The sequence below is a fragment of the Sus scrofa genome, chromosome 5 (genome assembly GCF_000003025.6).
Source record: "Sus scrofa isolate TJ Tabasco breed Duroc chromosome 5, Sscrofa11.1, whole genome shotgun sequence".
NCBI lineage: Eukaryota > Metazoa > Chordata > Mammalia > Artiodactyla > Suidae > Sus > Sus scrofa.
The window spans coordinates 45,137,258-45,164,356 of NC_010447.5; the positions used below are offsets into that span (position 1 = coordinate 45,137,258).

Below are 27,099 nucleotides of genomic sequence, written 5' to 3' on the forward strand. Positions count from 1 at the left end.
CTTATTCAGTAGACTCCAGGCAACTCCAAGGTCCCCACAGCTCCTTCCTCTCTGTATCTTCAGAATCTCATACAAGGCCTGGGTTGAGGGAGGGTCTCAAATATGCTTCTTAAATGAAAGAAGGGGCAGGGAGTTCCTGTTGTGGCTCAGGGGGTTAAGAACTCGACTCATATCCGTGAATATTTGAGTTCCATCCCTGGCCTCACGCAGTGGGTTAAAGATCTGGCGTTGCTGTGAGCTGTGGTGTAGTTCCCAGATGCGTCTTGGATCTGGCACTGCTGTAGCTATGGTGCAGGCCTGCAGCTATAGCTCAGATTCGACCCCTATTCTGAGAACTTCCATATGCCATACATGTGGCCCTAAAAAAGCAAAAGAAAGAGAGTAAGAAAGAAAGGAAGGAAAGAAGGAAGGGAGGGAGGAAGGGAGGGAGGAAGGAAAGGAGGGAGGGAGGGAAGAAGGGAGGAAGAAAGAAAGAAAGGAGGGTCAATCACACATTCCAATGTTTTTCACTAACTCAAAAATAGTTTTTCAGAATAAAAACGTTTCTAAAGCTGAGTGGTAATTTCCATAGGGCTCAGTCTTCTGGAATTACTAATGTGAGGTTGTTGATTTACTTCCAGTTACCACAAAGGGAGGACACTGGGGCCTCAGGGGAACTGAACCCCTTGGTCCCTTAAACCTAATCTAGGGGGGTCCCAGAGATATGTTCCCTCAGGCTCAGCGGAGGAATCGGAAACAGGCAAGAGTCTGTGAGAATCATCAAGAATGACTTTCCTAGACTGGTTTCGTGTGGGAACTTTTATTCTTTATTTTTAAATTTAATTTTATTTTATTAGAGTATAGTTGATTGACAGTGCTGTGTCCATTTCTTCTGTGGATGGACAATGAGATTCTACTGTACAGCAAAGGGAACTCTATCCAACCTCTTGGGATAGAACATGATGGAAGATAGTATGAGAAAAAGAATGTATATATATGCATGCCTGGAACTTTTATTCTTAACTCAAATATCAGCACCTGATTGGTGCCTCAGTCAGTTTCTGGGGCTGATGATCTGGTCTGTGGTTGATTTAGGTCCTTTTCCCTTCTTCCTCCTCTGGACCTTCGGACTCTTCCCTGCTGCCTTCCTGTGAGTGGGTGCAGAAAAAGCTAATGAGCTGAAATTCAAACCAATAAAGTCTGCTTTTTGTAAATGCATGGCCTATCTATGAATTTCATATACCTCAGCTCTTCCTCCCTGGCTGACACATAAAATTTGAGCATTGGCAGGATATCATATTTACTTGGGTATTTTTTTGTCCAATTTACATATATATACTATTCTGGGCACATTTTGAGAGAAAATCCAAGAAGCTTTTATTTTTTTCAATATAATCTTTTTAGACATTTTGTAGTGATTTTTATGTGCCTTGTCCTTGCAAAACATCTAGAATTGAAGCAGCATCTGGTGGGGTTTTTCTGGCTGGGTGGTAGAGAAAGAGAGCTGGTTGTTCATGACTTTCTCCCTAGACTGCTGCTTCTCGGTCTTTCTCTCTTTACCACTGTTTCCTCTCTTGAAGCTGGTGGGCTTCCATGCATCAAGGTTCTTCCAGGACTGTAGACACCAGGAATGATCTAGGACAAACACGTCCAGACATAAATCTCCGAAGGCAAGGACATCCTCAAGAGATGCGGTCCATCTGCAGACACCTGCAGTCCATCTGCAGTCCATCTGCAGTCCACCTGCCACCTGCTGGGAAAGCTAATCCTGACTGCCTTAACCAAGCCCCCCAGAAAGTCTGTATTCCACTAGAAACCAGTCTCAATAGAATGGCCACTTTATTCATCCATTGCTTGGCTGCAAATGGTTCTGTATTGCTTTGAACCTTCTGGGGTAGATTTCTTATTCCTTTACTCTGAGCTTTATTGTGTGTTCCCTATCCAAGCCCTGTTTGCTTTGACACTATATTCCTCTAGGAACCTTGTAAGCTGCTTTTTCTAGACTTGGGATCTGGGCTCTCCAGGTCAGGAGGGAGTTTCACAAGTGCTATAGTCTGTCCCCCCAACCCTATGACTGCCATACTAGGGTGTATATCATCTTTGCCTAGGAAAATTAACTGCTTACCCAAGATCACCCACTTAAATCCTGAGTAGCTCTTTTGAAAATATCCTCTTTTCATAAACCAGATGTCAGCTAAAGTCAACTTGCCCTTTGAGATTTAAATGAAATTGTTTTGAATTCCCCTGCCTTGTGAGGTAAGCCATTCAGCAACCCTTCCAAGCTCTGTCCCTCTTTGACGTGGGAGCTGGAGGTTGTTTACAGTCATCCCAGCCACCTCTGGCAAGGCCTGCTCACTCCATGTAGGGCTCCTCTCTTCTTTATGCCTATTCTCCTTTTTTTTTTTTTTTAGTGCTGGTCCTTCCACACCAAGCAGTCACATTATTCCTGTTTCCACATTCCCTTGAGTCTGTCTCAAACACAAGGCTGTGTGTGTGCACTGTTATAGGATAATGGAGGCAAGAGCTGGGCTTTACAGAGCAGCCACCAAATTTTTATTTTTAGGCCACAGCTGTGGCATATGACAGTTCCAGGGTAGGGGTCAAATTGGAGCTGCAGCTGCCAGCCTGCACCACAGCTATAGCAACACCACATCCTTAACACACTGAGCAAGGCCAAGGATTGAACCTGTATCCTCAAGGATACCAGTCAGTTTCATTACCACTGAGCCACAATAGGCACTCCTACTGCCACCAACTCATAAGTCAATATTAGTCATGTCTAGTATTCAAAACCTCTCAGCCACCTCTTCACCGGGGACCTCGTTCCCTGGCCGCTTTTCTCTGCAGCTTCCACCTTCCACCATGCTTGTCTCCCTCTCTTCTTTTTAACTCCTCCCCTTTTCTGTCTCATTTCTTGTTGATATCTCAAATTCCAGTTCACTTCCTCCACAGAGAAATTTGGTGTTGTCTTTGCTTTCCCCTAGACCTTGACCTTGGGACCTCCTGGCCCACATCCAGGGTAGTTTATCAATGTGTTTTCTCAAAAATAGCCTATTCCTGGCATTCCCATTGTGGCTCAGCAGAAATGAATCTGACTTGCATCCATGAGGATGCAGGTTTGATCCCTGGCCTTGCTCAGTGGTTTAAGGATCTGGCAATGTTGTGAGCTGTGGTGTAGCTTGCAGACGTGGCTTGGATCTGGTGTTGCTATGATAGCTACAGCTCCAATTTGACCCCTAGCCTGGGAACCTCCATATGCTGTGGGTGCAGCCCTAGGAAGACAAAAGACAAAAAAAAAAAAATTAGCCTACTCCCTAAAAATCTTGAGCCAGATGTTACTCTGTCCCCATGTGGTTACATAAAATCCATTTACATGGTTACATAAAGTGACTCCCTGTCACTTTTATCCAATTCATTACAACCTGCCCTCTCTTGGCTGGTGCCTTGCTCTGGCATCATCTCTGTCGACAGAAAGGACACACACTTGGAGATTAAATCAGTTTGAAACCCAGGTGTACTACTCATCAATTCTGTGACACCTATCAGGCTACCTTTTTGGTTCCTCAGCTTGGAAATGTCAGTAATTATACCATTGAAAAGATTTGGGTGAGGAGTTCCCATTGTGGCCCAGTGGGTTAAGAACACAATATACCGTCCATGAGGATGCCGGTTTGATCGCTGGCCTTGCTAAGTGGATTAAGGAGCCGGCATTGCCAAAAGTTTCAGTGTAGTTCGCAGATTTGGCTTGGATCTGGAGTTGCTGTGGCTGTGGCGTAGGCCAGCAGCTGCAGCTCTGATTCGACTCCAGGAAATTCCATATGCTCCAGGTGCAGGAGTTAAAAAAAAAAAAAAAAAAAAAAAAGAGTGAGAGAAAAGATACAAAGACTTGGGTGAGAATTTGCCTAGGTAATATACCTTGTCTGACATGTAGTAGACAGTTGAAAATTTTTATTTCCTTTTGTTAAAATAAAATGAAGACCAGGCTTGAAAATCTCCCAAGTCAACAAAACTATTTAAGTCATGTAAACAAAATTAAATCTAGCTTATTTCATGAAACTGAGGACAACTTAACTTGGGTTAGTTCTTGTAAATGCCTCTGATAATCATAAAAGAAACAATCCATCTTCCTTAAATGGCATAAGATACTCACTTCTAACCAAGCCGCTGCCACCTAGAAAAGACCAGTGAAATAACCAATCATTGTGAAGGGAAGCACCTTCCTCATTTTCACTTTTTAAGCATCTTTTAATGTTATACCTCTAAGCGTCATACCCGTTTGGGAGTTTGAAGTACCCCTGATTGTGAACAGTTTGTTTTTCACTCGATAAAATATTCATATCAAGTAAAGCTCTCTAAATTTTCTTTTAGCACGTTCCGTCTCCTTCAGCCTCACACTTCGGCACTGGTATGGATGGAACTTCTCCAGCCTGGTTGGATGCCTGTTGGCTTTGACCCCTGGCTTCTACCTACTTGACAGCTTGGCTCTCTGGACATTGAAGCGGGTCCCTGGTTTGGCTTTCATTACTCAGCCACTCCACTCCATGCTCCAGAGGTCTGGAACTACTCAGTCCCAAACATACTCTCTCTCATCTCTGGAGTCTTGTGATATTGCCTTTTCACATGGGCAGCTTCTACTCAAGTCTCACTGAACCACCACCACCCTTTCTTCCAGAAAGCCACCCACCCCTGTCTCTCCAAGAATGAGTTGAATCTCTCTACTGTCTGCTCCTCAGCACCCTGTAATCATCCCCATGAGCTCCCTCAGCACAAGGTTTTAAAATCACGAGTTACTTGGCTACACAAGAGACTGTGAACTTCTTGAGGCAGAGGTCAATGCTTATCAAAGTTTTATCCCTTAGGAGGAGACACATAACACATCTTCACAAATGTTTGCATTTCCTTTGCCTTGGGAGACAGATTCAAAAAAATATGTCTATAGTTTTTGTCAAAGACTTTTCTTCCTGTGTCTCTTCTGAGAGTTTTATGGTTTCAGGTCTTAGATTTAAGTCTTTAATCCATTTTGAGTTTATTTTTGTCTATGATGTGAGGACTGTTCTAATTTCATTCTTTTCCATGCCACTCTCCAATTTTCTCAACACCACCTAATAAAGACACTGTCTCTTCTCCATTTTACATTCTTGTATCCTTTGTCATAGATTAATTGGCCATAGGTGTGTGGGTTTATATGGGGGCTCTCTATTTTGTTCTATTGAGTTATGTGTTTGTTTTCATGATAGTACTATGTTGTATTGATGACTGTGGCTTTATAGTATTGTCTGAAGTCAGGGCACCTGATACCTCACAGAAGAGGTAAGAAGAAAGTTTTGTTCTTTTTTTCTCAAGATTGCTTTGGCAATTCGTGGTCTTTGTGGTCCCATACAAATTTTTTACTGTTATTTGTTCTAGTCCTCTGAAAAATGTCATGGGTATTTTGACAGGGATTGCATTAAATCTGTAGACTGCTTTCTGTAGTATGGAAAGTATTACACTTAATGAAATAAGTCAGACAAAGGAAGACAAATAGTCTACGGTATCACTTATATGTGTAATCTAAAAAATAAAACAAATTAATGTATATAACAAAACAGAATCAGACTCACAGACAGAGAATAAACTATTGCTTACTAGCAGGAAGGGAGGAAAGGGAGGAAGGGTGAAATGGGATATGGGATTAAGAGATACAAACTACTGCATATAAAATAAATAAGCTACAAGGATATATTGCACAGCACAGGGAAATATAGTCATTTTTTATAATAACTTTTTTTTTTAAATCTTTTTGCCATTTCTTGGGCCACTCCCATGGCATATGGAGGTTCCCAGGCTAGGGGTTAAATTGGAGCTGTAGACGCCAGCCTACGCCAGAGCCACAGCAACGCGGGATCCGAACCATGTCTGCAACCTACACCACAGCTCATGGCAACGCCAGATCCTTAACCCACCGAGCAAGGCCAGGGATTGAACCCGCAACCTCATGGTTCCTAGTCGGATTCGTTAACCACTGCGCCATGACGGGAACTCCTATAATAACTTTTTTTTGGTCTTCTTGTCTTTTTAGGGCCGCATCTGCGGCATATGGAGGCCCCCAGGCTAGGGGTCTAATAGTAGATGTAGCCACTGGCCTATGCCACAGCCACAGCAACGCCAGAACCAAGCTGCATCTGTGACCTACACCATAGCTCATGGCAACCCTGGAAACTTAACCCACTGAGTAGGGCCAGGGATGGAACCCTCATCTTCATGGATACTAGTCAGGTTCGTTAACCACCGAGCCACAACAGGAAGTCCTGTAATAACTTTAAATGGAGTATAATCTGTAAAAATATTGAATCACTATGTTGCACACTTGAAACTAATATAATGTAGTAAATCAACTATACTTCAATTCAAAAAAGGATATTTGTAGTTGAATAAATAAGCATCCCACCTTGCTTCCATGCTGAATAACTGCTCATAGTCCTAATAAGACAGACACTAAGCCTTACCTTTTAATCACTTGAAAACTATCTTTCTTCCCCCTTTCTTTCACTGGCCCCCAGCCGTATATATATTACCATAAGAATGTATTTCTCCAAGCAATAAAGAACTGCTGAAGGGAGTTCCCTGGTGGTCTAGTGGTTAGGACTGGATAACTTCACCATTGTGGCCAGGGTTCAGTCCCTTGTCTAGCACCTGAGAACTGGCATCAGACTACTGTGCACAATGGCCAAAAAAGAAGAAGAAGAAGAAGGAGAAGAATTGCAGAAGACAGAGAAATGGAATCTATGTTTCACTTATCTTTGATAAAAGAAGTTGTATAAAATGGGTGGGATCTCTATAATAAATTGAAAACATAATCTGGTAAATGAGAATTCAGATGCTCTAGTTAAATGGCATTTGATAGGTAAATGTAGAAAGAAGGAGAAATAATGAGACATGGTCCACAAGGCAAAAGTAAAAACACAAGTTTTGAACGTAGCAGTTTTCCAGTAAGAGAGACAACACAAGAGCTTGTCTTCATTGTGCTTTATGGTTAACCAGTGCTTGCATATGAAGAAGCAAAGAAATTTCTCTTTCTGCCTCTCCTTTTCTTTGCCTCCTTAGGATCCTGCCTACCTTGGAAATAGCTCCAGAGGTGACAATTATGGCTCACAGTTATCACTGAGCTGCCCTGCCTGAGTAGTTCTTAGACCAAGTCCAGAAACTTCCAAATGGCATTAGAAGCACTGAGATCACCAAGAGAATGCAAGAGAGCTGGGCAGAGATGACCAAGGGAGTGCTGCTCTCTTACTTATCTTTCTCTCAACATCTTCCTAGAAGCCCCTCAGGACCCCTAAAAGGAAATAAATTAGAGATGCCACGATAGCTCTCACAACTCACATCTCACTAACACCTAGGTATTTTTTTTTTCTTTTTAGAACTGATCTGCGGCATAGGGGCTGAACTGAACTAGGAGTTGAATTGGAGCTGCAGCTACAGGCCTACACCACAGCCACAGCAACACTGGATCTGAGCAGCATCCTGGGCCCACACTGCAGCTTGCAGCAACACCAGATCCTTAACCCACTGATCGAGGCCATCATCTTCACAGACACTATGTCGGATTCTTAACCCACTGAGCACTGAGCTGCAACGGGAACTCCCAGTGTTTAAAATTTTTAAGTGAACAAATAAAATACCTTGGAACATATTCTCTGTTTTGGTGCTAAGTGATTTTGGTTTAAATATATAAAATTCCAGACCAAAGCCCTTAGTACCATGATCATCTTGGTACTAAGTAAAGATGATCATGATTTTATGATTTATTGACCTACCCTACAGATTATCTTAATTGCAAAACTAGCTCAGCCTCTGATGTGGCTGGATTCCTAGGACAAAGGTTAACAGAAAGCATTGATCAGCAAGGCAAATGTTCCAGAACGGACTCTTGGTTCAGACTTAGGTATTCCTTTGGTGTGGGGAAAGAGTTGATATGATTTCAATGGCATTTCTATATCAGAAAAGAAGGCTAAGGGAAAGCATCACATTTGAGTTGCTTGGATGATGGTGGAGGTAGGAGAGTAGCCACAGCCATGCCCTAGAAGGAGGTGAGGGGTGGATGCACGTCCTGATCCCTGATCAATTTCTGCCCACTGCGCTAGCCCACCTCTATAAGTGATGTTAGGCATATACGTTTGGGAAGGCAAGGGAAGGGAAAGGGAATGGATGAGACAATCAGAAGCAGAAAGAGTAGGAAAAGATACCAGGGAGAGATGTATCCAGAATAGAAGCCAAGACGATAAGAACACATGTATGGCGGTGGTGAATGGTCACATGGCAGCGCTCAGTAAACTTCAGGTGACAGTATACGAAAACGAAAATGTATGACAAATCCTGGGTGAGAAGATCGAAGGAGGCGAGAAGGGAGGGGAGGGTTATTCATGATTCTTTATACTCTCAAATGATTCTCACATTCAGCAGGACATCCAGGAAGAACAGACGCACAACGCCGACTGAGGAACTATTTGATCACAGGGCTTAGCTCTTTCTAAGATCTTCAGCTGTTAACTAGGAAAATTTCTGAGAAATCTTCCGGGTGGCCCCCTATCGGTGAGTAAAGGAATAACACTTGACAATATGTGCCTTTGGGGCTTTCTCTATCAAAATGCAATAGTCAGGGCAATTAGAACACTATTCCCTAAGGGAAGGCCTTTCACGTGGGCTCTTTGACTAACAGATGAAACAAGAATTTAACTCTGTGTGAGAACTTCGAGGGATCTGACGGCAACTCACACACAGCATTTTACAGTTGAAAAAAACTATGGCCCTGCCCAGCATGGACTGACAATGGCAGGGCCAAAAGTAAAACGTATTGGAGGCTCCGAGCCCAATGAGCCTTGTCATGTGCTTTCTGACATCAGAGGAATCTCTTATTCTGAAAAGCAAATCTTTCTTGTAGGAAATCATTAATACATTCTTAAAACCACTATCAACAAGGATGAGACCTGTGACGGTGAAACAAGTTCTCAGTGTATAATGAATGTCATTTCATTGTTGGAGAATGACCAGTACTGTAGGAGTTTGTAGAGTGACAAATGACTTCCAACAAACATTTGGTTTTGGCTGCACATTTTGTAAGTAGCTTTTAGAGGATATATTGTTTCATGAACTCAGAAGAGACTGGTGATCTCAATCGGCTGGGAATGAGGACAATCCTTGTTGAATGACTGAGCAGATAACAAGATCCGTGTTTATGAAACAGTCCTTCCCATTGACTGAGACAGTGCTGGAAGGATGCTCCCACCAAGTGAAGAGCTGCTCCATCTCTCTCATCAGGACACTCAGGGTACATAGGCAGGGATCAGTTTGCTGGGTTGGGTTGGGGAGAGGGGAGTAGTCAGACTTCCCAGGTCGGTAACTAAAGCCATAGGAGCTGGCAGGCAAGTGGGGGCTTGGGAGGCAGCAAGTGGAGGTGACAAGGGCACTGCACAGGGATGCAGAGGACCTGGGTTCCAGTCCTAGCTCTATCCCTAGCTTTCCTACTCATGCCACTTGGAGCAAGTTATGTCACCTCTTGGATGACCTTCCATGTCCTCCTCCATAAAAGGAAAGGGTAGCATTACATGTTTTCCAGTTCTAAAATTCTGTTCTTGGAGTTCCTGTTGTGGTTCGGTAGTAATGAACTCAACTAGTATCCATGAGGATGAGGGTTCAGTCCCTGGCCTCACCTGGTGGGTTAAGGATATGGCATTGCCATGAGCTGTGGTACAGGTCACAGATGTGGCTCAGATCCCAAGCTGCTGTGGCTGTGGTGTAAGCCAGCAGCTGTAGCTCCAATTCAACCCCTAGCCTGGGAACTTCCATATGCCCTGAGTGCAAACCTGTAAAGACTTATTAAATTAAATTAAATTAAAAAATAAAATAAAAATTCTGTTCTCTAAGGATTGCTACTCAAATGCCGACAGTTGATGGCCATGTCACCCCTGGTTGTCACACAGAAGGGAAAGTGCTACCACTCCTGGGATCTGGTGGGCACAGGGCTGGACAGCTAAACTACATGGGATGGCCCCCCACAAACAAGAATTATCCAGCCCAAGCTCAACAGTGCCAAGGTTGGAAAGCAGGAACTGAAAAGACAATATTATGATGAACTCATCTCAGCCAATTGTTGTCATGTTGCCAGATCTTTGGGCTCTTCAGGAGAATCTGAACATTTCAAATTTTATGCAGAATAGCCCAAATTTAAACTATAGCAATATGTTCATTTTCTTTTTCCACAAAAAACTCAGGGGTCCAAATAAAACAGGGCTTCAGGACAAACCCTGTCTGCAGAATGTCCATTTGCGAAATCTTATTTAGCCACCTACTGTCCAAATTATCAGCCCAGTTCAGCTGAAAGCATGGATCCTTTCATCTGTATCTGGTTATCTGAGCCAGAGCTAGGCAGTTCAAGGTTAACCTATATCTGTGCTTACACATAAGTGTGTGTGATATGGTGGCAGAAAGCACGAAGTGAAGTATCCAGAGACACTTACCTTCCGTGTTATCTGTGAGGTAAGAAATATTAAATTCTTTGAATAACAGGGTTTCCATTTTCAAGGAGGGCATCCATAGCCTCATTGTATACCTCTCCAGGTTGTCCCAGAATAAGAGCATCTTGGTGCTGAAAGGAACTCTAGAAATCACCTGATATACAGTTATACTGGAGAAGTGGTATGACTTTGCCCTTGAGCTCATGGAGGCCAGGACCCAGAAGCCAGCTGTCCTGACTCCCTGTTCTTTGAAAAGAGTGAGGACATCCATTAGTCCTGCATACTTTTGTTTTTACTATTTATTTATCTATTTTTGCTTTTTAGGGCTGTACCTGTGTCAAATGGAAATTTCCAGGCTAGGGTTCAAGTCGGAGCTACAGCTGCTGGCCTACACCACAGCCACAGCAATGCAGGATCTGAGCTGAGTCTACGACCTATACCACAGCTCATGGCAATGCCCGAACCTTTACCCACTAAGCGAGGCAAGGGATCGAACCCACATCCTCATGAATACTAGTCAGGTTCGTTTCCGCTGTGCCACCATGGGAAATCCCACTCCTGCTTACTTTTAAATAACAAACCTATATCCTAATTCTCAGCCATGTAAGGGATGCTGGGTGATCCTTTAATCACAGTTATATTGTGGATCTGCTTCCCTTTTCTCATTTCTGGTTCTATGAATAATTTTCAGTTGTGCAACATGCAGATGACACATGGAAATCAGAATTATGACTTTTGATGTAGACCATGTTGTTCTTTGCCTGTAAATTGCCTCCAAATGGCTTGGAAAAGAATCTTGCTTTATATTGTTTTCAACCAAGAGAGCTACCTGAAAGCATTTATACGTAATATTCAGTGGAGAATTATCTGTGTGTTCCTTCGCCAAGCCACTCGGATAAACTACATCAGTTAGTGTTTCTTCCTAAGAAAAAATTCCACTGGGATACAGAGGAGTTTAGAACTCATACGATGAAATGCAGTGGAAAATCTCGAGCGTCCTAAAAGTCATTGTAATTAAAACACAGGGGTTTTCAATTATTCCCAAAGGGGGGAAACACTGCAAGAGAGGCTCAAAAATACTAATGTGCTTTCTCAAGGCTCTACCATATTAGTTCAAATTGACTCAGACAGATACAGTATCCTCAGATAGACTGAAAACTAGTGGGAAGGCTTAAGACAAAAGAAAATGTAATATAATTAGGTGGAAAAGCAGTGGGTTTGGAGTCAGTGGAGTACGGTTGGTTCTGCCATCGACTAACCGATTGAACTTTGGCAATTCATGGAACTTCTCTGTGACTCAAATTTTGAAACTGCAAAACAGGATACTACCACTTAACCTTGGGTTAAAAGAATGTGTGTAAAGATTGTTTTTTGTTTTCAAATGCTGCTCTCCACACCCCTCCACTTGTCTCTGTTTCTCTTCTCTCCATCCAGCAATAGACAACCTCTTGCCCAACTTCTCCACCCCAGGCACCTGCTTCATTTTCATTTTTATGTGCAAATTCTTCCTTAGCATAAGCCTCCAAATTTACAAAATTTGGCCTCTTTTATATTTCCTAAATCTGGTATTCAGTGTCATATTTAACACTAACCCATTGTATATTTATACTTCAGTGTTTCTTCAAATTACTCTTCAAATTAAGAAAAAGTATTCCTGTTGTGGCTCAGTGGGTTAAGAACCCAATATAGTTATCCATGACAATGAAGGTTCAATCCCTAGCCTTGCTCAGTGGGTTAAGAATCCAGCATTGCCGCAAGCTGTGGTGTAGGTCACAGATGTGGCCAGGATCCAGTATTGCTGTGGCTGTGGTGTAGGTCAGAAGCTGCAGCTCCAATTTGACCCCTAGCTCAGGAACTTCCATGTGCCGCAGGTGCAAGCCCTAAAAAGAAAAAGAAAATATTCCTTTCATTACCCCTTGCTCTTTAGTTACCCCTGTATGTCCTTGGCTCCTACTATTAGCTAAACTTAGTTCATTGTTCAGACTCTTGACATAGGTGAATTGTCAAACATTAAAGGGCTTATTGAGGTGTTCTTCTGATAAAAGTAGTCACCCCTGCACGAGTTGAGAGAGAGCCTCCCAGTTGCTCAGGAGTGATGATTGTAAATATGTTTCAACAGAAGTTCTCAAACTTTACTGTGTAGTAGAATATCTGGAAAATAAGTTAAAAATGAAACTTTCTGAAACCTTCTTTAGAAGATTCTGACTCCTAAAGTTTGAGTTGGGGACCAGGAATCTGCATTTTAGCAAACATCCCAGCTGATTCTTATGCAGATGATCCATGACCATGCCTCTAGAAATTCTGTAAGACATTACTGAGGTAATTCTAAGAGTGATCTGGAGTTCTGAATCCTTGTGGTTTAAAAGGAATATTTGCACAAAGGATATTTTTATATTAAAAAATGGGATGACATATGTCATCAGAGCCCAGATCTGAGTTTGGATAGTAGTTTGTTCACTTGATAGATGTTTGTCTTAGAGATAATTACGCTTACTTCCCTAATATGTGACATAAAAACACCATTAGCCACTGGAAGGAGGTATCATGGGATGAAAACCTCTTGGGATAGAACATGATAGATGATAGTATAAGAAAAATAATATATAATATTTATATGTGTGTGTGTGTGTGTGTGTATATATATATATATATATATATATATATATATATATATATATCTGGGTCACTAAGCTGTACAACAGACAGCAGAAATTGATGCACTCCCATAAATCAACTGTATTTTAATGAAAATGAAATAAAAAACAAAAGATAAAAAAGCTGGGAGTTCCCATCGTGGCACAGTGGTTAACGAATCCGACTAGGAACCATGAGGTTGCGGGTTCGATCCCTGGCCTTGCTTAGTGCGTTAACGATCTGACGTTGCCATGAGCTGTGGTGTAGGTTGCAGATGCGGCTTGGATCCCACATTGCTGTGGCTGTGGCGTAGACTGGTGGCTACAGCTCCGATTTGACCCCTAGCCTTGGAACCTCCATATGCCACGGGAGGGGTCCAAGAAATGGCAAAAAGACAAAAAAAAAAAAAAAAAAAAAAAAAAAAAAAGCTTCATCACAGGGAGTTCCCATCATGGCACAGTGTAAACAAATCCGACTAGTATCCACAAGGATATGAGTTTGATCCCTGGCCTCACTCAGTGGGTTAGGAATCCGGCGTTGTCATGAGCTGTTGTGTAGGTCGCAGATGCAGCTTGGATCCCGTGTTTCTCTGGCTGTGGCTTAGGCTGGAAGCTACAGCTCTGATTGGACCCCTAGCCTGGGAACTTCATATGCTGCAAGAGCTGCCCTAAAAAGCAACAACAACAACAACAACAACAAAATTTAAAAATAAAAGCATGAAAAGTAGGACAGAGATGTTAATAATTATCACAGGTTTTCCATAAATTTCCTTTCCATAAATTAGTGCTTTCACTCATGTGAAATATGAAAGGCTTATCAGCACCCAGTAGCATAGCTAGACCAGAGGCAACCTGAGGTGCAACCAGGAAATTGCTGTGTGATTGAATAGCAATTCTTTGGCATTAACAGTAATTCAATAAAATCTGCATTTGATTTAGTACAAAGAACTGCAACTAAGTATAAATACAATGTAACGGTAAAAAATACATACATACGTACATACATACATATTTTTTTCTTATTGCACTAATTCATTTCAGACAACTTTGACCCATTCTGCAAAAGAAAGAAAACAAAAAGAAAGTGACCAGTTACAGACTGGCTGGAAGTGAAATATGTGACTTTCACATTATCTGGAAGCTATTTTTTAATTTTGTGTAAGACAGTGTCAGGTAGACCAAAACTACTTATTACAAATTGATTCTGTCTGGATTTGGAAATTTAGTGAAAGACCAACTGAGGAATATGGTTCTTTGTATGTTTCTATCTCTCCCCCATCCCTTCAAATGTATACATATACACATGTATTTATAACATTCATGCAGACTGAAAGCATAATGACGTGTAACATGTACACAAAATGTGTATGTGCATGTTGGTGGTTGGGTGCCATTTTCAAATTAATAAATTTTGCTAAGAAAAAATAGTTTTCAGTAACATTTTCCAACTTTGAATGGCTCAGCATCACCCCAGGAAGTACTTTTGTACAATCTGAAGGTAAGCACTTATATCCTCATCATCTTTGTATCCTAGGTAACTTGGGTAGAGCCTGTAAACCTTAGACACCAAACCACCATTCATTGCTAAGAAAGTTGATGGGATCTTTTGGGAACAAGATCTAAGTACATCTCAGTAAAATTCTCAAGGAAGTTAGATTTTCTCCTGAGTTTTGTTATATCCTGTCTATTTATATTAAGAGAACAGGTTATTCTGCAATAACAGAAAACTAACAGATTTCAGTGACTTACACCAAAAAAGGTTTATTTCTCATTCAATTAAAGCCATTTGTGGAAAACAGTATGGAGGTACCTCAGAAAACTAAATATAGAACTACCATATGATCCAGCAATCCCACTCTTGGGCATATACCCAGACAAAATTTTCCCTGAAAAAGACACATGTATGTTTATTGCAGCGCTATTCACAATAGCCAAGATATGGAAACAACCTAAATGTCTATCAACAGAGGAATGGATTAAGAAGATGTGGTATATATGTGCAACAGAATACTACTCAGCCAGAAAATGAACAAAGTAATGCCATTTGCAGCAACATGGATGGAACTAGAGACTCTTGTACTAAGTGAATTAAGTCAGAGAGAGAAAGACATGTACCATTTGATATCATTTATATCTGGAATCTAATATACGGCACAAATGAAACTTTCCACAGAAAAGAAACTCATGGACTTGGAGAACAGACTTGTGGTTGACGAGGAAGAGAGAGATGGAGTGGAATGGACAGGGAATCTGGGGCTATTAGATGCAAACTATTGCCTTCGGAATGGATAAGAAATGAGATCCTGCTGTATAGCACTGGAACTATGTCTAGTCACTTGTGATGGAGCATGGTAGAGGACAATGTGAGAAAAAGAATGTACATATATGTATGTGTGACTGGGTCACCTTGCTGTACAGTAGGAAATTGATAGAACACTCTAAATCAGCTATAATGGAAAAAAATAAAAATCGTTAAAAATTTTTTTTTTTAAATAAAACCATGTTTGGCTACAGGAGACCCTCCAAACCAACTGTCCTTCTTGTGGCAACTTGTTGACATAGGCTGTTTTGATCCTGGGTCTCCAAAATCTTAACCTGAGTTCACTTTCACCATCGCTCAACATGGGGAGAGAGCTTTGGGCTGGTGGGTCTGGCAGCAGTAATTGAATATTTGGGCCTGAACATGATATAATACAGTTTTGCTCATAGCCCACTAGTATTGTAGGGCTGCTCCCCTAACTCTCATGGTTTAGGGAAATATAATCCATCCTCTATCCCAGAAACAGAGGAGAACTGGAGAGAATAAGACCAGAAGTCTTTACATACAGTTTAAAACATTTCCAAGGAAATACATAACAGAGCTATTGCTTCTTTTAACAGGGGACAATTATACAAATTAAATCAATAAATTGATGAAGAAACCACTTAATCATACATGAAATGAATAGATCTCAGGTGCCAATGAATGAAGAACTCTGCAATTTGAGTACATTTAAAAAATCGAACTAAAGCTAGATTTAAAATCAATGTAAATTCACTGCTGTATGGTACAGGGAACTATATCCAATCACTTGTGAAGAAACATGATGGAGAATAATGTGAGAAAAAATATATGTATATGATTGGGTCACTTTGCTATATAGCAGAAATTGACAGAACATTGTAAATCAGCAATAATAAAAAAATTTTAAAAAGAATATTGAAAAATCTTGAACTCCTATAAAAATGACCAAAATGTGACACGGAGACACAAAGTGAACAAATGATGTTGGAAAAATGGGGTTGACAGACATGTTATGCCCAGGGTTGCCACAAACCTTCAATTTGTAAAAAAAAAAATGCAATATTTGCAAAGCACAATAATGTGAAATATAATTAGAAAAATAAAATAAAATCAATGTAAATTCATTTTAAAAGAAATTTAAAATGCCATAGAGCTAATATTTTAAAGCATTATATCTTTTCTTTGTTGACTCATAGCTGAAAATCAATATTAAATAATAACAGAATCTGTGAGAATAGAAGGCTCAATGGGAAGCTGATTAAAATATATGGTTTTGAGGTAAATCTAGATTCTATCACTGAATATATGATATTTAACCATTGGAACTTTGATTAAAGCAATTTTTTCCTTCCTTCGACCATATATGTTTTTTCTTATAGAATTCTTAGAAAAATATTATAATGTAATATAATTATAATTTAAATTCATGTGAGGCCAAAGCTTTAAGTATTGTGCCAGTGTAGTTTCTGGCTATCCCAAAAATCTCTATAAAAGGGTTGCCAGAGATGAATTGAGTCCCTGTGAGTTCTTCAGCATAGCTTTTCTCTGGGATCTTCTCAATATCAGAGCCCTGATGGTTTAAAAAATTGACCAATCCCAAATCTGACACATAGAGCTCACACAAAGAATTTAGAATAAATCGTTAACATATTTTATGATATTTAGTTTCCTCCTTAGTCAGAGAGGTGTGATTAAACTTACTAGTCCAGCCATTGGAGCTGGCTAGAGATCCTTGAACAAGACAAAAAAAAAAAAAATTATAAGAATTTACAAGCTTAATTTTAATCTTTGTGTGAAATTCTTTAATAACAGAATTAATCTTGTATGGATGGCATTTAGGATAGTTTGAAATACCATCTGCTGTGAGAGAGCTCAAATGCTGTGTTTTCTGGATGTGCTGGAAGAGGTCAAGTCTGAATTCCCCTCCAGACCTAGGATTTGATGTGTAGACAGAGCGTGCAATTTTGCAATCTGCCGAGCCAGAAGAGGATTTAATACTACATTCAGAGCTGTACTCAAATTGTCAAAAAATGTTCAATAAAATAACATTGCAAATCACACTCAGTTAAACTAGCTGGCAAAGGTAGCATGACAAAATTGAGAAATAAAACATATGAGACGTAGTGTTATTTACATGTTTTCAGGGCTTACACCCTGGGTGGCTTGCTATTTACAAGACGGCAGTTTCCACCCTTCCCCTCTGCTTTAAGGTTTGATACAAGGCCAAGTTCTCCATCTGACTTCATATGACTGTGGTCGAGTTCAGATTATTATTTGTCACCACTTTTCACAGCAGACAGGAATGCAGCAGAGTGCGGGAGAAGGGGGAGGAAGAGAAAGAGATTAAGGGACTAAATCTGTAGAAGGTAAACATACCTGAGACAATCACAACAGTGAAATATGGAGGTCGTATGGCTGTCAGATGCTCTAATTTTAGATAACTGTTGAAGGAAAGAGCATTTTAGAATACTCAAAATATTTGATGCCACTAGGGCAAAAAAAGTCATTTGGTTAAGCCTTATTATGCACCCTCTCTGAAGATGTTTTACAGAATTCTAAACTTCTTCCTTAGAAGCTAATAGGACATCTGGCTGAAAGATGACAGATCATAAAATGTGTTTCAAATAAATTAAGACTTGGTTTGACAGAGAGAAAAAGATATCCACCAGAACAAATGAATCAGTATAACAAAAGCATTTTTAAAAGCTAAAAAGTGATATTCCACCAATATAAAAATATTAACAAAAATAATTATAATGGGAAATTTTAAAGTAAAGGCGAACAGCATTTTTTAAATGAATACAGAACACAAACTCTATGGGCAGCCATCATTTTAATGGTTTCGTATGTATTAACCTAACAACCTTGTGAGTTCTATTGTGTAAAACTGAGGAAACTGAGGCATAAGGGAGGTTAAATATTAAGGTGGTGAATGATGGACACAAGACTTGAACCTGGTCATTCTGGCTCCATCCTACATAAACCATGGCAAATTATGAAAGGGAAGAATACAAATACTCTCTCAGTAAAGTTTTGCAATGGCAACAATACTCTATCATGAATTTCCAAATTACTTAATATGTGATGTAATTTCTGATGTTACTATCACTGATCAACTGTATCAATTTCAAATAATAGTAAAATTTGAAGAAGGGAGCTAGTGTGTGTTGGCTGTATGTTGTGCTCTATGACTAAGAATTAGAACAGAATTAAATTACTTTATTCAAGCCACTTCTATTTTCTTCTCTGAAAATCCAAGGTTATAATTCTCATCACACCATCAAGTTATTGATTTGGACTGATCATTTCCCTTAAGAATTGATTAGAGTTTGGGAGAAGATTAGTCTTCTGGAAGAATCTTTATCATTACTTTATATTGGCTCATAGTTTCACAGTTGATTTCTTGACTTCATAGTCCAGCCAGGCTTTCCTGTCATTGAGTTAATGTAACTCCAGATTAAATCAGAGTATTAAGCTGGATTGATTTGCTTGAGCTGCACAACACAGATCTTTTCCCACCAGGGAAATGATTTTCCCACAACTTTGCCTCATCAGCAGAAGCCTTGACACTCCAATAAGCTGTGGATTTAGTGCAGGTGTGGTGATGCACCTCTCAGCATAATCTGGTCACCAAGAAGCTGAGCCTGGGATTTGTACTGAGCAAGATCATCAGCATCCTTTGGTGGGAGACACATCACAAAGGTGAATCCAAGGAGACTGAGTGGCTGGTTACATAAATAGGTAACCTGATGAAAGGAAATGTTTCCCCTTCTGAAAAGCATGGACTCTGGTATAAGGTGGGGAGTAGGTACCTACCTACTCAGTTAGGTAGCCCTTGGTTGGCTGTCAGCTTCACACCTTATAAAGCAGTGATCATTGGTGTGTTAATAACCCTCTCTCAGCCTGGGTTTCCTCTTCTTCAAAAGAACTGTTAACAGCATTAACGAATTGTGGATGTCCACCACAGTGCATGATACACAATAGGAGCTTGATATGTATATACATATACACATACATATGTGTATATATATATATATATATATATTTTTTTTAGTGAAAAGATGCTTCTCAACACATTCAACTATTGGGGAAGGAGTGTAAATAAAATATTTTTGAAGACTCATAACTAATTAGACATTAGTTTTTAATTAATAAAAATCCATTTTGGAAGTCTGAATCCTTAGTATTCAACTTTTGAAAAAGGACTAATTTGAATTATTTTGAATCAATGGAGTTGATGAGGTTGTTAAATTTCTGCTTCATTTTAAAGATCAAAGTTACATTGACTCTCCAGGTTACTCTCAAAAGTAAACCAGGGCTGTATCTAAAGTATTTCCTTACGTTTAAGAGATGAGGTTCTGATTTTTTGGATAATTTTGGCCAGAGGTCAGAGAAGTCTTTTCTCTTTGTTGGCATTAAGCTAGGAATGTTCCTCACTCTGAGACTAGCACATTAGTCAAAGGTTACTCCACAAAATTGTCTTTTTTTTAATAATGATTTTTATTTTTGCCATTATAGCTGGTTTCATTTAGTCTTTTTTACCCTTTATTTATGATAAAAATTAAATAATATATCAACATTACTGCCCTCTTAGCTTTCTGCTAGTGAAATACCTTTCCTTAAAGAGTTTCACACACATCTACACTCATGACCTGCTTGCTCCCCACAGTAATCTTAAGAAGGGTGGAAGGAAACAAGTTTGACTGTGTTAAAGATCAGGGAAATAAACCTGGTCATTGCTTCGTCCCTGGCAAGGAACTTTCTAGATTCTCAATCTCCAATATGGTAGCTACTAGTCACATGCAGCTATATAAATTTAAATTTAATTAAAATTAAACAAAATAAAGTTTTAAGTAAAATACACTAACCACATTTCAAGTATCCAATAGCCACATATAGCTAGTGGTCACCATATTACATGATCCAGGTATAGAAGTTTCCCTCATTTCTAAAAGTTCTATCCAGAAGCATTGCTAAATGATTGCCAGTAAAGCTATCTGTTTGTAGTTTCTCTTTCTTATTGAACATACTAAGATATAGGCTTCTTTTTTCTTATTCTTTAAGAGGAAGTATGCAAAAATACTTACAGCACAAAATAAGAGTGAAAACAGTCTCATGCCTTAATTTCACCCCTTGTTTTGTCATTAATTATTTCATGGAAATGCTCCAACTTTGTGGTCTTATGTGATAACATATTCTCTATCTTGCAGAGGAAAGAAGCATGGCCACCTGACAGTGATCTCAGTTAGTTGAAGCAAGCTTGTTTTCCTGAGGGGTACATGATACATTTCACCTCTCAAGTATTTCTGCTAGTCAGTTGAATACATAATAATGAGAACAGCAAGCCAGGAAGGGACAGGGTGCTCCTGGTTGGAATTTCTCTGGTTTTGCTATTTCCCTTTTCTTACAACCCAACCAACCCTCATCTAAGCCTCCTACCTTGTTATTCGTCAGTGTTTACCATAATGGCAAGATTGGTTTGGCCACATGGCAAAGAGAAGAAAGAATACAGTTTTTCTGAGGGCTGAGAATCCTCTCTCTCTCTCCTCTCTAGGTGAAGGCTAATGAAGGCTGAGAAAATGTTGGTCTTCCATGCCCCAAGCAAGTGCTATTCCTTCATTACCTTGCATCTAGAGCCTATTACTCCACTCTCTCAGAAAATACCCAGAATGGTCTGAAGCTGCATATTTTTTGGTAGTATATAAAATTCTGGATCAAAAGATTCACCACTAGCACAAGGGGGAGGGGGAGAAAAAGGAGTATTTTTTACTTCCACTTTTCCCACCACTGTGAATAAAATTCACAACCAATCTCAAAAGAGTTATCTAAGAGATTGTGGATATTTATAATTTTTTTTAAGGTCCTACCTGTACCATATGAAAGTTCTTAGGCTAGGAGTTGAATCAGAGCTGCAGCTTCAGGCCACAGCCACCACACATACCACAGCCACAGTAACACCAGATCTGAGCCACATCTGTGACCTATGCTGCAGCTGGCAGCAACACCAAATCCTTAACCCACTGAGCGAGGCCAGGGATTAAACCTGCATTCTCATAGATACTAGTTGGGTTCTTAACCCCCTGAGGCACAATGGGAACTTCTATAATAATGAGTTATGTTCTGTGGCAAAACCCCAAGGAGAAACACTCCAGGCAGAAAGCTAAGTAATGGTCGAGAAGCAAGCAGGTCAAAGCTTAAGCCATAAAGAATAGGATGTGAAAAGGAAGCAGCTGGATGCCAAATAGGTATACACTAACCCATTGCAGACTGTCAGGTTTCTTAACCATTTACCAACTTTCTCATTTTCTCAACCCAATCAGATTTAATCTGCACTTGATCCTGTTAGCATACCTGTTCCAATGACTGAAACCACCACCAATGACTTGAATCTATTCCTACTGTACTGCATGTGTTCCTAGTACCCAAAGTGAAATTTATCAAGGGATTTTCCCATAGAGACTATTACCTATAATATGGAGAACTGATTATTTGGGTGCAAGCACAAGAACAAAGGCTCACTTAGCAGCGTATATCAAAAGTCTAGGCAGGAGATGACAAAGGCTTTGGTTAGGGAGGAAGTCATGAGAATGAATGGGGAAAAAAAGTAGATGGATTCTAGGTAAGTCTTGAAGTAAAGCTGAAAAGTACTGAATTTGAAGGAGGGAGGGAGAGAGAAGGGAGAAATGGGGAGGGATGATATTCGTCATGATGGAAAATGTTAGAAGAGACAAAGACTTCTGGTTGGTTGAGGTGGGGTGAGGATGAAGAGTGCTGGTTTGTTTTTGTTTTTGTTTTTTGTCTTTTTAGGGTCACACCCACGGCATATGGAGGTTCCCAGGCTAGGGGTTGAATTGGAACTACAGCTGCTGACCTATACCACAGCCACAGCAATGCCAGATCCAAGTCATGTCTGCAACCTACACCACAGCTCACAGCAACGCCAGATCTTCGACCCATTGAGTGAGGCCAGGGTTCGAACCCCCAACCTCATGGTTCCTAGTCGGATTCATTTATGCTGAGCCACTACAGAAACTCCAAGAGTGTTGTTTTTGACCTGTGAAGTACCATATCTAAGTGGAAATATTAAGTAGGCAGTTGAATACAGGACTCTGGACTTAAAGTTGGTGACCTTGAGTTTCTACAGAGCATGTAAGGCTCTGGAATCTGAAGAGATCACGTAGAAAGAAAATAAAAAATGACGGCACCATGGGAGTTCTCATCGTGGTTCAGTGGGTTAAGAACCTGATATGGTGTCTGTGAAGATTCAGGATCAATCCCAGACCTCTCTCATTGGGTTAAAGATCAGGCATTGCAGATGTGGTTCAGACTTGGTGTTGCTATAGCTGTGGCGTAGGCTGGCAGCTGTGGCTCTGGTTCAACCCCTAGGATGGGAACTTCCATATGCCACAGGTGTGGCTGTAAAAAGAAAGAAAAATTTTTTTAAATGAGGGAATCAACCCCACTGCATTTACAGTTGAAGCCTATGTAACACTGCATGATGGGTTATAGAGGATTTTCAGGCTTCCCAGGTAGATCACTTAATGTGTATATTAGAGAATATGCATCTCAAATTCTAATGAATAGAGATAAAACACAGTTCTGAGCACAGAATTCCTCATGTGGAGAATCACCAGAACAACCAAGGATTTATATTAGGTAGCATCACTGTGGCACTTTGGAAAAATTCAATTCATGAAAAAGAGATGCCATCTCACTTGTCAATAACTGTACCTGGTTATCTGGACCACTTGGAATCTACGCCTGGAATTCTCTTTAAAAATCTGATTTGATATTTCTACCTAGTTTACCTCATTTTATCCAACTGCTACCAACATGTCAATTTTGATTTGATACAAAGTGTAAAAAAAAAACTCTGTTCCCTGCTTTTATGAGAAAAAAAAATTCTAAGAAAAATAAAGTGTGTTCTTATTTTTAGCTGTCTAAAAAACCATGAACATATGGTTTGCCTGTAAAATTACAATGTAGAATGAATTCTAAAGAATAACTCCCTGAGACAATAGCTAAAATTTTACTCCTTGAATCACATTTTAAAAAACTGATTAAACATTTACATTTTTGGCAGTTATGGAAAGCAGGTAAAAAAAAGATTTAAACAATTACAGGAAAAGTATATTCCATAAATGTTGTGCTTTGCACAGTGTCCAGTGGTTCTAACTTTTTAAAAAATTTTAGATGATTTTTATTTTTTTCATTGTAGCTGGTTTACACTGTACTGTCAATTTTCTACTGTACAGCAAGGTGACCCAGTTACACATGCATATGGTTCTAACATTTTTAGAAATGAACACCTACCCCAAAGAGCAAAAACTCAAAATTTGTTACATATATATCTTGCCACAAGAAATTTTCTATAAACTGCTTCAGTATCTGAGCTGTGTTAAAGTCAGTGATTTGCACATTCTGTGGCTTCAGTTATTTCTGTTTAAATCAGCTCCCAGACTTCTGAGAACTGAATGTTCGCCAGGATTGAGTCAAGTTTTCCTACCTTTTGGATGAGTTTGTTCCTTGATTTCTGTATACTTCTCAAAAATACAAGACCAGTTTGCATCGCAGTTGGGAGTCCAAGTTAGATTTAGAAAGACTATCAGATATCCTTTGGCACTGTTATCACCAGGACTCTCATACTACATTGCTCTGAATGTCCCCTGATCTGACCCAAACCCAAACCCTCTCCTCTCCTCACCCATCACTCCTTCTGGGCCCTGTGAAGCTCCTATTCTTGATTACAAAACCGTATGCATACAATCTTTTCTCAAAACTTTCTCCCTCCCTCTTATTGTAACAAACCAGAAGGACCAGGACCCATGAGTCTAGTATTTACCCTATAGCCCACTCACCTGGAGGCTGTTTCTCACTCTTATGGCCAGGTATTTTTGGCACTAACAAGAAGTTATTTCTCATATAATTTTCCTTATGTCCTTCCCTATTTACACTCTCAGAGGGTCTTGTACATTTGGAAGCATATCAATTTAGTAGTGTTCTTATAGCTATGACTTAGTCATCCTAGTAGCAGATAGACACAGAGAACAGACTTGTGCTTGCCAGGGAGGTGGAGGGGAGGGGGAGAGGGAGTGGGATGGACAGGGAGTTTAGGGTTAGTAGATGCAAACTATTACATTTAGAATGGATAAGCAATGAGGTCCTACTGTACAACACAGAGAACTATATCCAATTTCTTGGGAGAGAGCATGATGGAAAAAAGTATGAGGAAAAGAATGTGTGACTAGGTCAGAATGCTACACAGAAAAGGACACAACACTGTAAATCAAATATATTCTAATAAAAAGAAAATAACATTTAAAAATAAAATTAAAAAAATAAAAATTTAAAAAAAGGAAATACAGATTCATTTTAAAGTGTTCAGAAGGCTGGCCACTGTTCTATGAGAGTTCTTTAACTTTCTTCTAGAACTTCATTTAGAAACACAGCCACTTTAGCTAATCCTTTAAATTAGGAGTCAGATTCTGTTAGCTTAGGATTAGTTGATTTATTATACTGCAAGTAGAATAGCTGATTCAATTATTTACTAACTCGATTATACACTGAGTCCACACACAGGCTAGGCACTAGGAAACACCTTCAGGATACAATGAACAAGGCAGATGTGGGCTCTTCCTTCAGGAAGGTATATATATATATATTTTTTTTCTTTGCATGTTATATAATCATTAATAGTTAACAAATTATTACTTACAGATATCAACTAACACAAAATATTAGTTAATTCCACATGTATTCTACAGAAAAAGCCTGGCATGCAAAGTCCAGGGGGGAGGAGGTGGAATTTAAAGGGAATAAACTTGGTGTTCCCGTTGTGGCTCAGTGGTTAACGAATCTGACTAGGAACCATGAGGTTGTGGGTTTGATCCCTGGCCTTGCTCAGTGGGTTAAGGATCCGGTGTTGCTATGAGCTGTGGTGTAGGTCACAGACGTGGCTTGGAGCCTGTGTTGCTGTGGCTCTGGCGTAGGCCAGTGGCTATGACTCCGATTAGACCCCTAGCCTGGGAACCTCCATATGCCGTAGGAGCAGCCCTAGAAAAGCCAAAAAGACAAAAAAATAAAAAAATTAAAAATTAAAAAAAATAAAGGGGATAAACTTAAGAATGGGGTACTTCTGGGAAAACTAGATGCAAGCAAAGAAAATCTTACCAGCTCTTTGTATTTAAATAGACCAATGACTGATGCTCAAGTTGCCCCTGCATTATGGCAGACTGGGGTGTATGAAAATGTGTTTATTTTTCAGTTAACTAAAGGGAACAATTCTAGTTTTGTCTGGCTTTAAAACAACAACAACAACAACAAAAAAACTGGCAGTCACAGCTGTGAGTTTTCATGTATTGTTTCTGCCTACTTACTATTACGCTGGTGGTGATGCCTACGAGTAAGTGGATTCACAACACATTAGCTCTCTGCTTTGTTAGGAGAGCCTTTAGAGACACAGTAGTTGTTTACGGGTCTGTAAACAGAAGACTAAGGGCTAAGTGCTTGGATCTAACAATTCTTTTTCTCTTGCCATTTCATACATGTTTTCCAGGTTTCTATATATGGCTTTTTTCCTTATTCGGGATTTATTATGCAAAGATGATTATTTTTTTTTAATTCAGTGAATGAATACTTCTTTTTTTAAATTGTTCTCGAAAGCATAGATAGCATTTCCTGACTCCATTCAGTTTAACTGTCAGGCAAAGAAGTTATAATTATAGATACCCAGCTCGGTGCAGAATAACGCCAGCCGTAAGGACATCACTCTGGTTTTGATTTCAAAGCAATCACTGAGTAAGCCTCCTTTGAATTGCAACATGAATCAGCATTTAGTGAAGCTGAATTTAAACCTCTACTCCAGATTCTGAGTGACAGAGAACTTCTAAATAGGGCACTATTTGTTCTTAGTTTTAGGTATCTGTGGATTTACTTGGCTTCATTAGACAATAGGGGCTTTGGTTGTTATATTTTTAACATTCCTTAAAATAAATCAAAGACTGTTCCCATTTTGGATGAGGATTAGTATGGTGGAGGAAATGAAGAATTTACAAGGGCCGAGTATCCAGGGATTATGCACCGGGCTCTGTGCTGGATTGCCTCCGTTAATGCTTTTTTGGTTGCATGTAATAGAAACTGGCTCTGGCTAGCTTAAGGGAAAAAAGTAAGTGGTGCTGGCATATTGGAAGAATACTTGGGTAGCTCAAAGAATCCAAGACTTAGGAAAGGCAGCTATCAGGGGACTTCTGACCTTAGAGTTAGGGTTCATGACTGTCACCCTAGGCTAAAACAGTTGAAGTATCTCAGCCCCATCACCCTTCACAAGAGGCCCAACTGGTCTTCACCTGTGGATCAGCTAGTCAGTGTCAGAGGGGCAGAGGCATACTGTTAAGCCAGTTGTCTGTGGGTTACCACACCTGTATGTGTGAGCAGTTCCCAGAGAAAGGGGGCTTATTGTGAATGGGTAGACATACCAGTGAGGTTTACTCTATGGGGCGTTTTACAAGCTTAATTTAATTTTCACAAAAAAGCCTATAAAAACCACTATAAAAATCACCTAACAAACAAGAAAACCAAGACTCAAATTGGTTAGGCAACGTGTCTGGTGTTCCACAGTTAGAATGTGGCAGGGCTAGAATTTCAACTAGGCTTACAGAGTTCCCTGCGGTCCTAGTGGTTAAGGATCTGGTGTTTTCGCTGCTGTGGTGCAGGT

General features: G+C 39.9%; 1 protein-coding gene across 3 annotated transcripts in view; it reads right to left on the minus strand.

The window, feature by feature from the left end:
* The window catches only part of CCDC91 (coiled-coil domain containing 91), a 387,500-nt gene continuing 361,305 nt past the window's right edge, over positions 905–27,099 (minus strand). Inside the window, exons 13-15 of one of the 3 annotated variants that reach the window (XM_021090992.1) lie at positions 17,763–17,827; positions 14,103–14,159; positions 905–1,127 (exon numbers count right to left, since the gene is read on the minus strand). In XM_021090992.1, the coding sequence (XP_020946651.1) occupies positions 14,135–14,159; positions 17,763–17,827 (90 nt within the window). In that variant the 3' untranslated portion in view covers positions 905–1,127; positions 14,103–14,134. The remainder of the gene's footprint in view (positions 1,128–14,102; positions 14,160–17,762; positions 17,828–27,099) is intronic. The other 2 variants (XM_021090995.1, XM_021090994.1) reach the window with 2 other exon arrangements.